The following is a 12,668-nucleotide window of genomic DNA, read 5'->3' on the forward strand; positions in this document are numbered from 1 at the left end:
AAGATTTTGAAGGATATATGGCTGTAACTCACAAATGACCTGAGACAAAGTAAATGACTATACATTCCTAAAAATTAAAATATGTGCATTTCATAAAGTGATTAAAAACATAGGAATTTATCATTATATAAGACATTTTTTACAAGGTTATGTGCAAATTTAAAAAATAATAATACCACAACTACTTTAGGAGACATAGTCAAATCCATTCTCAGAAAGGAATGGACTTGTGTTTTTTTCTTTTACAATAAGAGAAAGTCTCCACTTTGCATATTTCCTAAAAACAATTAAATAAACTTAATATTTCAAAACATGTTTTGGGTATTTGTGATTCACTAACTTGCTTAATTATTTCAAAAATCACTATTTCAAAAACTTACATATTTTTATATACAGTTATTATTTATTTGTTCACTGACCGATGGGAAGAATGATGCAATGGGAACTACATCAACGGTATCTTGGCAGTCAAGATACCATTCATGCATCCATTGATTTCTTTGTTAAACAAATATCTGAGTACTACTTGTGTGCCAGACAATGGGCACTAAAAAATAACTTACGTCCCTGAAGAAACATAACCCTATATTTCATCAAATTTGAGATGCCATCAATTGTAAGACTAACTCTTAACTAATAAAGAAAAAATGTTTTCAATTAAATTATGACATAATGCCTTGGATGAATCACATCAGCCTCTCATTGCTTTGATATTTTTTAAATCTATTCAGCAAAGTTTGGCAATTTTTCCTGCCTTCAATACACTGCTTGACATTTTAAATGGCCACTTTTTTTTTTTTTTTTAACAGATCTCAGTACAAAACACAGCTTCATCTACTTTGGGGTATCTTCCTTTCTTGGCTCCCATAAAGCATTTAATTGTTGCTTTTACAGAACAGTGAGTGGAACTGTGATGATTTTGCCAATGACACATGCTTACTTCACTAATGCTAAATTCACATCTCTCGACTTTGTTTTGGTCCTTTACTGCGTGTTCAGTAACTTTTCGTTTCAATGCCAAATCATAACGGAATCTTTTTGAAGATATTCTAAATGGCAATTAAATCCAACATGTGTAGAGCTGACATTGTGTACATAACTCAATGGAAATGATGATACTAAGTATAGCTACAACTAAGCTTGTACAAGCACAAGCAGTTACAACCTGGCCAAATGGCCACCTGACAGCAACTGACAGATGCCACCAAGTGACAGGTACACTCCAAATTCAAAGACGTTAAAATGTGGAAAAAAATACATCTTAGAATTGGTAATAGCAGCAAACACTCACACAGCACTATGAGGAAAGCACCGTTCTATGTACTTTACATACATTATGTCAGGAAAACATGTAAGGTAGGTAGATTACATGCCTCCAGATGAGGAAATTGAGGCTGGGGAGGAGGACGTGTTTAAGTTGCCCCAATATCACAAAGCTGGCAAGTGCCGAGGCTAGCTTTTGAATCCAGGCAGTCCGGGCTACGCTTTTAACCACTACATCATGTGGTCTCTTAAGTTATTAATTAATAACTAGCTTTGTGACTTAACCTGAATCGTTAGAGACTCCTTCCCTTATCTGGAAGAGGGAACTGGAATGGATGATTACGGAGCCTTTCTCAGGATGAAAATATTATAATTCTATAATCTTCTATAGTAAAATGTTATCCCCATGGTAGTCTCTCCTTAACCCAATACAATTCAAAGACCTTCACTGCCATTAGCGATTAGTAAAAGGAAAGTAACTTTTACTATTAGTCTAAAATATACACACTTAGGAAGGTATTAAGAAACAGACACACATACCACTATTTCTCTTTTTCAGGGTGATGGCAAAAGGCTGGCTGTAGATACAACTGATCCAATTTGTGGGTTTAACTCTGCTTGTGTAGTATATTTATAATAGAACTTTAGCCATTTAAAATTTTAATCTAATATTAACGAACGATTTCAATGTGTCCAATGAACATACACACAATGCATAGTCCTTTATTTTTTAAAAATTCTGTTCATTTATGAGGGAAAAAACAATAGATTAATAACAGATGCAAATACTGCAACATTCTCTCTCTTGACCCAATTCAAGGGCGGAGTTAAATGAGCATCACACACTTGACAACTCTTCTGCCCCAAGGTGGGGTGGGTGGTCACACCCTTCAATTTTCCACAGGGCAAGCCAGCTGCCCTCCATCTTAGGTAACTGTCCTTGGGACCCACAGCCTCTGATCATCAGGAAACCCAGTGGTGCCTGAAATAATTCCTAACAGTTCACTTTGAAGTTGTCTACATAAGGAGAGTTAATAAAGGAAAGAGATCACAATGCTCACTGTCTTTAAAGCTTTCATTCCTTATTCATAAACATCAAATACTGTATCAGTTTTGGGCCTTGCTTTTCTCTTTTATATACGCATACACACGCAGACATAAAATAATCTGCCCCAATGGAAATCAGAGAAAACATTAAAAAGATTTCTGGGGGAAAAAAGTGAAAAAAGGAACAGAAGTGAATAGTTGGCAAAAGTAGGCTTAAAGAACAAAACTAGTGAGAAGATGATCCAAGCTGAAAGGCTGTGGCCAGTACACAGAATTTCACTATTACATACCTTCCCATGCTGCCCAGCTCTTTCATAACAAATGACAACATCTTCCCACATTTCTAGTTTCTCAAAAATCTGAAGGGCTGAACTGGTACATCCCAACTCAAAGAGTAAACTTGCAAGTTGGCCCTAGAAAATCAAGTTAAAATAATGAACAATCCTTTACACAAAGACAGATTCCTGTTCCACTTGTAGGTATATCCAATCTGCCATTTTAAGCATCTGCTTACTATAATAAATGCCTAATTTCTATAATTCAACCTCTACTAATTAGAAATTTACAATCATTCAATACTTACCTTTACTTTAGCAAGCTTCTTTAGAGAGGGTAAGGAATTAAAAAACAATATAGGAACTGTTCAAAACACTCACTATATCAGTTTTTTCCCAAGAATTCAGAAGAACTTAGAAGGCAAAATCTGTATTTATTTAATACCTAGAGATTCTATATATGACAATCTCTGCTGCAAAGCTGAGATCCAATAAATCAACTTTTAAAACTAGTTAGAATGGTCATTATCAGAAAGACAAGAGAAGTGTTGCTTAGGGTGTGGAGAAAAGGGAACGCTTGTGCACTGTGGGTGGGAATGTAAACTGGTGCAGCTACTATAGAAAACAGTACTGAGGTTCCTCAAGAAACTGAAAATAGAACTACCATATGATCAAGTAATTCCACTTCTGGGTATATAGCTGAGGAAAATGAAGGCACTGATTTCCTTTAAGCATATTCTAAAAAACTTAGCTACTTAATTTCTGAGTCCTTGGCAGATAAAAGGGGGTAAATTGTGGTAAGGTGAGTGAAGTTAAGTACATTCAAAAATAAACATACTGTATTTCATAAGTGGTCCAACCTGCAGGAATAGAAAAACAATATAAAAAAGGTTTAAAAAGTAAGTGAGACTCTTGAATAAGGTATGGTTTCAAAATTCAATACATATTTAAGAGTTAAGAAGCTAATGGACACAGAATATGCAGGACTAATAAGCTTAGAGAGTAAAATGAAATATACCTGAGAATTATAAGCTAATATATTATCAAAACAAATAAAAGGGATGGTCCAATTCTTCTGTATCCCATGAAATACAAGAGAATTTGGCTATTTTAGAATATGTTGATCTCAATGCTCACGTAATAAGTGGTTTAATCTTTTCATTTAATAGATGAAGAAAGTTATGGCATCTAAGCTGATATGGTTAGCTAGCAGTAAAGATGAATTCTCTCTTTACAGTAAACTATGCTGTTATTTCTTGATCTTTAAAAATAATACATAAAGATATGGTTACTCCCTATTATGATAGAAAAATGACTTAATTTCTTAATGAAAGAGGATGTTTATCTAACTTCCCAAAGATCCTAAAATCCACAGCTTCCTAAGTAGATAAAATAAACAGCCTAAACTCTATTGGAACAGTATTTAATTTTCCTAATGCTTCTCTTCAGAAACAGAGTAACAGCTACACCCTCAACAGACATGTTTTGTCATAATAACAGCTCAGAGTCTGAGATGTTTGTACACCACAAACCAGATAGTACAAAGCACTTAACAAGTTTCACAGATCAGGGTCAAACACATGCCAAAAAGTTCCAGTTTTTAACACCTTCCTGATGAAGACGCTACTCCTTTTGAGATTATATAACAAAGCTTTTCTTGTGCCTATGTTTTATTGAGACGCCTTTAATAGATAAAATGAATTCCAATGTGTAATAACCTGCCTCATTTACCCTGTGCTTAAGAATAACCTACTCTAAGAAATCTTATGATGGAGATTCTGAGTCATCGAATTGTGGGTTGGCATTTATAATTCTAAATCACTGCCTGTGAGCATGATCCACAAGAGAGGACAGGAAGCTGGTTAAAATGACAACAGTTACTAAATCATCTAGAAATTTCTGACTGGCATCATTTGACTCCACTTAGCCTCTCTGTGCCACAGCTTTCACAACTGTAAAATGGGGATATTTCGCAAAATTGTTGCAATAAAATAAGATGTGTGTGAAAGAACAAAATGTGTGCCGCATAATAAATGTGCAGTAAAAGCTGGCTGTTATTATCTGGTATAATTATAACCCAATGAAAATATAGGAAAGGAGGTAAACTAGACTAAAAGTTGGGAAACTAGAGATGTAGTTCATGAACAGATGTGTGATCAACATTGGAAAAGTGTAGTTAATTGCCTCAATTTTCTTTTCTGTAGAATTAAGAAAACGGACCAGTGTCTAAGTTGCCCTCGGTGCTTAAAATTTTACAAAATAGAAAAATGACACCTACAACACAGGAGAATCATGGGGTCGGAACTAAACTAAGTATTCTCATATCGTTAGAAAGAGGAGAGTAGTTAAGGGTATCTCCAATATCAAGTATCAAATAAATGCTTTCCTTCACCTTTTGTACACAAGTTGCTTAAAAGGTTCGTTCTTTAGCAGAAGGTCCTTAAAGGGCTTTTAAACAGAAAAAGTTATTTTGACAGTGAAGACTTCTGTGGTTCTCCTACTATTTAATTTCGAGGATTCTATTTAATCTAGTCTAATTTTTTTTAATGTTTTAAAAGTCTAACATCCCACTTTACTCAAATAGTAGTTCGAAGTAATTGGCCATCCCCAGCTAGATACTTTTATTCTTCTCACTGAAATATTTGAAAACAAACATAAATTTAAAGTCATTCTTTTTCTAATGCATTTATCTTTCAAATGGAAGTATTTTCCATACCCAATGACAACAACAAAAATACCTGAATGGCCCAATGAGGTGGCACTTGACAGCAATAGAAAATCTTCAGACGTTCCAATACAGAAGTAGTCTTATCTTCAAATTGGTCTGCGAGAGCCTTAAGAGCACATATCATAATCAGAATTTATAAATGCAAAAACCTTTTTTTTTTTTTTTTTTTTTTTACAATAAACTGCATATATTTAGAGTGTACAATTTGGTATCCCAATCTCCCAGTTCATTCCCCCCCAACCCTCCCCACCTTCCCCACTTGGTGTCCATATGTTTGTTCTCTACATCTGTGTCTCTATTTCGGCCTTGCAAACCGGTTGATCTGTACCATTTTTCTGCAGTCTGCATATATGTGTTAATATACAATATTTGTTTTTCTCTTTCTGACACACGTCACTCTGTATGACAGTCTCTAGGTCCATCCATGTCTCTAAAAATGTCCCAGTTTCATTGCTTTTTACAGCTGAGTAATATTCCATTGTATGTATGTACCACATCTTTTTTATCCATTCATCTGTTGATGGACATTTAGGTTGCTTCCTTGTCCTGGCTATTGTAAATAGTGCTGCAATGAACACTGGATTGCATGTGTCTTTTTGAATTATGGTGTTCTCTGGGTATATGCCCAGTGGTGGGATTGCTGGGTCATATGGTAGTTCTATTTTTAGTTTAGTGCACTAACTTTTTAACATAAACAAGACTCATTGCAAAAGTTATACAAATAGACATGTAAACAAAGAACACAAGTTACTTTGATAAGATGATGGGATGTGTGAATTTCTTCTTGAATTTCTTTAAATGTTAAGAAAAAACCTTTAATCAATATTTATGTAAATTTGTAAATTAAAAACTTATCAGGAAAACAGTTTTTTAAATTGAGGTTTCCTATAATAGTTTTTTCAAAGAACCAGCCTTATTAATCAGCCTTTTTACTTTTTCTAAGAAAAACTGTTCTTTAGCATATTTATTTTACAACCATACTGTCACTGTGACAATGGCACTTTCTAATATAAATAGAGAAAAATTACACAAAGAACTTCATTTAGGACTATTTTCTCAGGAATAAAGTAAAATCAAAGAATTTGTCTATTTGATCACAGAAGGTAAGTTCCCTTACTCTTCAGCAAGAGAGCCATAGGGCAGGACATTCATCCACGTGAGACAAGGTGCAGCAGACAGATTCAACCTGTACCCGTTGAGGAATCCCTCTGCTGGGCTGAAATACCTACACTTTGTAATAAATAACTGAACTCACAGAAGCTATGTCAAGAAGCAGACCAACAAGACCAAGATGGCTGACTCTGAGAAAAGGTACCAGAGCCAAAGGCAAAGCCAAAGGCTGGCACTAACTGGTGGTCACACGATGAGTCATCACAAACCCTCACATATTCAGCATCACAGTGAATGCAGATACTCTGGAGTCCCAGGCAGGTACACGGACAGCAGTGTCATTACCATGATCATCTTCACCTGCTTCTTCATCTGTCATACAGTACACAGACATATTTTTTCTGTTTTATACCGAGACCTCTCAACTATGAATTATCGTGACCTTTTTTGCATAATGCAGCACTCAAATTTTCTTTTTTTGGCAATTGACTAGTTTTCACATGCCTGTCTTATAAGGATAAGATGGCAACAATATATCAATGTTAATTTTCTGATGTTACTGAACATATTGTGGTTACGCAGGAGAGTGTCCTTGTATTTGAGGATGAGGAAACACTGTGTTGGGAACTTACTTTCCAAAACTTCAGGATACAAAAGACAGTTGGTCCTGTACTTACAACTTTTCTGTAAGTTTGAAATTTTTTCAAGTTTTTATGAAATTAACTTTTAAAATTGAAAATCTCAAAAAAAAAAAAAAAAAAAAAGGTAAGATGTAGCAAGTCCAAACATCCTCAGGAGAAAGAAAAGGACAAGAATCTAACAAATCCCACTATAAGTAAAAGGAGACCAGTTTCTGAGCAGGGGAACTGCTCCTCAACTGGGGGAAAAGGGAAGTTCTCTGTATTATACTAAGTGGGAGATACATTTATTAGCCTACGAATATCCTGCAGAATGAGAAAACACTCATTACATCACTTTCTTTGACAATCCAAGATGTTACTCAGTCAAATCAGTCAGAACAAACTGAGTCATAACCAGACTCCTAAACCATCTTGGTCAAAATATTTTTAAAGCTTTCTGGCCTTACTTCAGAGAAACTTAATAGTAAAAAGGTTGCAAGCGTCTGCTCAAAGCTATTTAGTTGTAGGAGAGAGAGAAGAAAAACTTCTGGCTGAATACATATGGTTATAATACATAAATAAAAGGTTCACTGAATTACTTAATTCAGGGTAGCAAATTTTTCTTTTTATCAAGTTCTTTTTCCTCCTTTGTAAAGAAAAAAATAAGTAATGCTTATTTAATAATTAAAAGCCAAAAGCAAATAGCCAGGACAAGGAAGCAACCTAAATGTCCATCAACAGATGAATGGATAAAAAAGATGTGGTACATACATACAATGGAATATTACTCAGCTGTAAAAAGCAATGAAACTGGGACATTTTTAGAGACATGGATGGACCTAGAGACTGTCATACAGAGTGACGTGTGTCAGAAAGAGAAAAACAAATATTGTATATTAACACATATATGCAGACTGCAGAAAAATGGTACAGATCAACCGGTTTGCAAGGCCGAAATAGAGACACAGATGTAGAGAACAAACATATGGACACCAAGTGGGGAAAGCGGGGAGGGTTGGGGGGGGGGGGGATGAATTAGGAGATTGGGATACCAAATTGTACACTCTAAATATATGCAGTTTATTGTAAAAAATAAAAAGTTAAAAAAAAAAAAGGCAAAAGCAACATCCCAACACTTACTTTTATGAAGTCTTAATTACATGCAAAACATTTGATTTTCAAACAAAACTCATGCTGTTTGCTGTACTTACTGCTTCTAGCTAAAAACGAATTAAGCAGTGCTCAATAAATACTTCCTGATTTATTAATAAATAGATTTATTATGCATGTTAGATACTCTAAGATACTTTTAGATGATCTCAGAGTGCCTCTGGTACTCTCAGATACTCACCAAAATGGCAAAGAGAATCAACATGTATTTGAATTTGATACCATAAATAAGCCCCTGTACAAGTACAGCCAGGCTTTCTAAGAACTCGAATATGCCATGTATACAATAATGATTAGAAACAGAAGTTTACCTATTTCTCTCCTGCACAGAATATACTTTTTCCTACCTTAAATATGACAACCACTTAAAGATTTACCTACCAATAAAACCAAGAACATGAAATTAATTTGTCTATTTCCTCTACTGAATTCAAAGTACTTTCTTATTTGCTAACTCATTACAAATACAGGAACTTATTTACAGTTCATCTTTAGGTTTTTCAGAGCAGGAATATTTCCAGTGACTCATTCTGAAATAATTCCATTATAGTCAAATGAACTGGAGGTCTTTACAGGAAAAAGAGTGCTGATAAGTGAAGGGGCCTGCATTCTGTTCTATGTCTACCTTCAGCAAGCAAGTCATTTAAACACAAAGGCACTCATCTACGAAATGATTTTCTAAATGATCTTCTGCACTTCAAACATTCTCTGAGTATACGCCTTTATCGTATCTTGTTTAATTTCAAGCATTTAAGGAGGTTGTTAGTTTCAGGTACCATTAGCCAAACACAAGCATCAGGTTCGTTTCTCAGGGGCAAACTGTACCCAAGTAGTGTGGAAGACAAGGGCAGGATGTTAAGTCCTAGGAGAATGGGACTGAATGAACGGGAAGCCTGAATTTCTACTGTGTATACGTGTGTATATGAACGTGGACAGGAACAGTGAGCTCAGAGACAAACAGGCACTTTGCAAGCTTTCACACACTCCCAGAAATTGAGGTAAGTGACCTTTAAAGCAGTGTCGTACCCTTTCACTTGCCATTTTCTGTCTCCAGTTTCTAAATTTCATGTATTTCACACCTGAAAGTCATGAGCACTTGGTCATAAAACTGGTATGAGAAATTGGTCTTTAAGGAAAGATGGTAACATCAAAAATGGAGAGAGAGCAAGGGAAGCAAATACACCCTAGACAAATCATTACAAGCTGAAAGCAAGCAGAGTGTACTCTAGGAGGGTGCCAGAAGACGTGTGGATGAACAGGAGAGGTGATGGGTAAAGAGTAAGGAATAGTCTAGGGCTCACTCAAGAGGTGGAGGGAGAGCCAAGTCACAGGAAATCCAGGTATGATAACTGCTGAGACACACCAAAGGTGACTTCATGATGTATAAACTACTGTGATATGAAACTGTTTTCAAGTTTTAAGACTCCCTTTTAATGTCTCTTTCTTCCCAAACTCCACCTCAAAGCAATTATACTTTGAGTTTCCTCTGAGACAACATGCTTGTGCACACGGATTCTATAACCCCAGACAACAACTCTCGAGGCTTCCAGGAGCCAGAGTACCGGAGGTCAGGAGATACCTCTAAGGAATGGGGAATAAAAGAACAAAACCTCAGAAAACAATGATGGACCCTCTCTATTCAATTCTCTGTTTTCAGTAGAGAAAGAACTTCCCCTCCAAAATACTAGCGAAGGTCAAGACTGCATTTTAAAATTAGCACATGGAGAATGATTTAGTATAGAAGGACAATTCTGAAGAAGGTCTGGTATGATTTAGACCTTATTTACGTGCTCATATCTACAAGTACGGCACACATATCTTCAAAAGAACAGAGCTAGTCCCTAAGGACCAAGACTTTCACTGAAGGCTATTCTTTCTTGCTTGTGTGATATCAAAGTGTTTATCAGTTTTCTGAAGAGCCAAGTAGAAATTAGCTGACAGTCTAAAGGTATGATTGATCATATGCCAAATCACCTTGCTTTTTTGTGCAGCCTGTGTGTGTGTGCACATGGGCACGTGTGTGTGCAGCAGGGTGGAATTTATAAAAATATGTACTTAATCAAATATATCCAACAGCTGGGCTTAACAGCTCTCTCTGACAGGAGTCTGCAGTCATTCAGCTGTGATTCACAAACAGAGCCGTCAAGCTAACTTCCACCTCGAACTCCTAAACCCAAGAAAATTTCCAATAGGAACAAGGGGAATGAGAATCAAAACCTATTAACACAACTACTAAGTATCAACGATACCATTAAACCTATTGTTAACCCAGTTTTACCTTGTGTGTAGGGAACTGAAGCTCCTAGAGATTAAAAAAATGGCTTTGCCCTAAGTTCAGAGCTATGAAATAGATGAGCCTGATTCCAAACACTCAGTTGACAGCTTCATTAAAACCCTACCTCCTAAGTGGAAATTATCAGATCTGTGATTATTTTTCTTCTCACTGGAAAAATACTGAGAGCTCTAATTAACTGGGTTTTTTCCCCACCTAATCCCATCCACAATATGGGAGTCAGGGTGTGGCCTGGCCAAGAAGATCTTCACTCACCACTTCCTGTCCCAAAGACCTTCGTGTGTTGTATGGTAGGAACTGGGTCTACTAATGGGGGCTGGGAGAGCCTAGATGTCTTTTTTATGAATCCAGACTGAAGAGATGAACATAAAGGGGAAGCCTTCAAGGAAGCCCAGACAGGCGTCTTGGAGCATTTCCCTCAGTCACACCTTGGCAGTTCTTAAACCTTTTTGTTTCAGGACCTCTTTCAACTCTTATAAATTACTGAGGGACTCCAAAGAGCTTTTGTTTATGTGGGCTATCTTCTATTAATATTTATCATATTACAAATTAAAACTGAATAAAATTTAAATATTAATCCATTCTAAAATAAAATAATGAATCTATTACATTAACATAAATAATATGTTTTATGAAAAGTAACTATATTTTCTCCAAAAAAAAAAAGTCTTGAAAAGATTGGCAATGTCTTGGGAATTCCCTGGCGGTCCAGGGTTAGGACTTGGAGCTTCCACTGCCTGGGGGCCAGGGTTCGATCCCTGGTTGGGGAACTAAGATTCTGCAAGCTGAGTGGCATGGTCAAAAAAAAGAAAAAAAAACTGGGTATGTCTTACATCTTTGCAACTCTCTTTAATGTCTGGCTTAATAGATGACAGTTGGATTCTCATACTGCTTCTGTAGTCAATCTGTTGCAATATGATGTTTTGGTTGAAGTTTATGAAGAAAATTTAGCCTCATAAGATAGGGAGTTGCAAAAGGGAGAAGCATGTTAACTTTTTCAGTTAATTGTGCATGTTATTCTTTGATACTACATCCAAATTCAGCATGTGGTAGCATCTCCGAGTCACAAGGTGGAATCTGAAATCCTAACAGTGAATGTTTCCCTGTTACATCAAATACTCTGTTACAGTAAACTCTACTGGTCTAAAAAAAAAAAAACCAAAGAACAAAAAACTACTCACTGATGTGACTTCAACTTTGAATGGATCTTTTAACCATGCTTGATTTTTCACATCACGCATTAGTCATTTGGAAAATGTGCAGATTTTACAAATGTTGACATATTTCATGCAATATTAAAAATTATATGCACAATAATCTCACAAGAAAACTCTCAACCCAGTACTTGAAATCCTGGGAAGCTGTCAAGTTCATCACTGCAGATATAAGATTTCCAAAAGTCTTTTTTTTTCTTAAAAGCTCAACATTTTATCACCGGTAAGAAATACTTTCAATTATTTTCCTAGAAATGATGAGCTCACTTCATCCATTTTTGAGAAAATTTCCACCAGATACCCAAGTATGAATACCCTTAGTCTGTCAGTAGTTCCTGTAAGTAAAAACAGTGTTCCATGGGAAAAGTAGCTCACTCAGCTTTTCTTGAGACAATCACTATACTTCAGCATGCAGCACAAGTGTTTCTCAAGTACTTCCCAGCTCATCACATAGAATATTAAACAGTACGCTGTGAAGGGTAAAGACAATAAAATAATATTTACTGCTTTATCAAAGGAATTCATAAAACTCTCTCTTTTTTTTTTTAAAGCTACAAACACGTGGCGGAGAAGCACAGGATGACTACCAGCACAGTGTGGTGTCCCGATTTTGATTTCGGTTAAGGGGTCAATAGTATGACACCACCCCTCCCCCAATGCTTCTGCTGATTCAGTATCAACACAGTGACAAGATAAACAGTATCTCACTATCGCTGTGAAGACAGTTGTGACCTGTGGACACTCTGAAAGGTCTGGGGACTCTCAGGGCTCCACAATCACCCTCTGAGAACTGCTGCCTGATAACTGGGAGATGCACAATCTCTCATGCCTTCCCCGGGCCCCACCCACCTCCAACTTTCTCCCAAAACTTCTCCAGGGACCTTGCTTAGTGTTTAAGGCAATACTTAGAAGTTCTCCTTTATTATCTTGTCTTAAAAGATTAGGAAA

General features: G+C 36.2%; 1 protein-coding gene across 1 annotated transcript in view; it reads right to left on the minus strand.

Annotated features, from left to right (window-relative positions):
• The window catches only part of TTC27 (tetratricopeptide repeat domain 27), a 149,297-nt gene that overhangs the window by 64,648 nt on the left and 71,981 nt on the right, over positions 1 to 12,668 (minus strand). The window contains exons 11-12 of the mRNA XM_057742615.1: positions 5,324 to 5,419; positions 2,601 to 2,723 (exon numbers count right to left, since the gene is read on the minus strand). Of these exons, the coding sequence (XP_057598598.1) occupies positions 2,601 to 2,723; positions 5,324 to 5,419 (219 nt within the window). The remainder of the gene's footprint in view (positions 1 to 2,600; positions 2,724 to 5,323; positions 5,420 to 12,668) is intronic.

This window comes from Hippopotamus amphibius, chromosome 7 (assembly GCF_030028045.1).
Source record: "Hippopotamus amphibius kiboko isolate mHipAmp2 chromosome 7, mHipAmp2.hap2, whole genome shotgun sequence".
In the NCBI taxonomy this organism is placed as follows: domain Eukaryota; kingdom Metazoa; phylum Chordata; class Mammalia; order Artiodactyla; family Hippopotamidae; genus Hippopotamus; species Hippopotamus amphibius.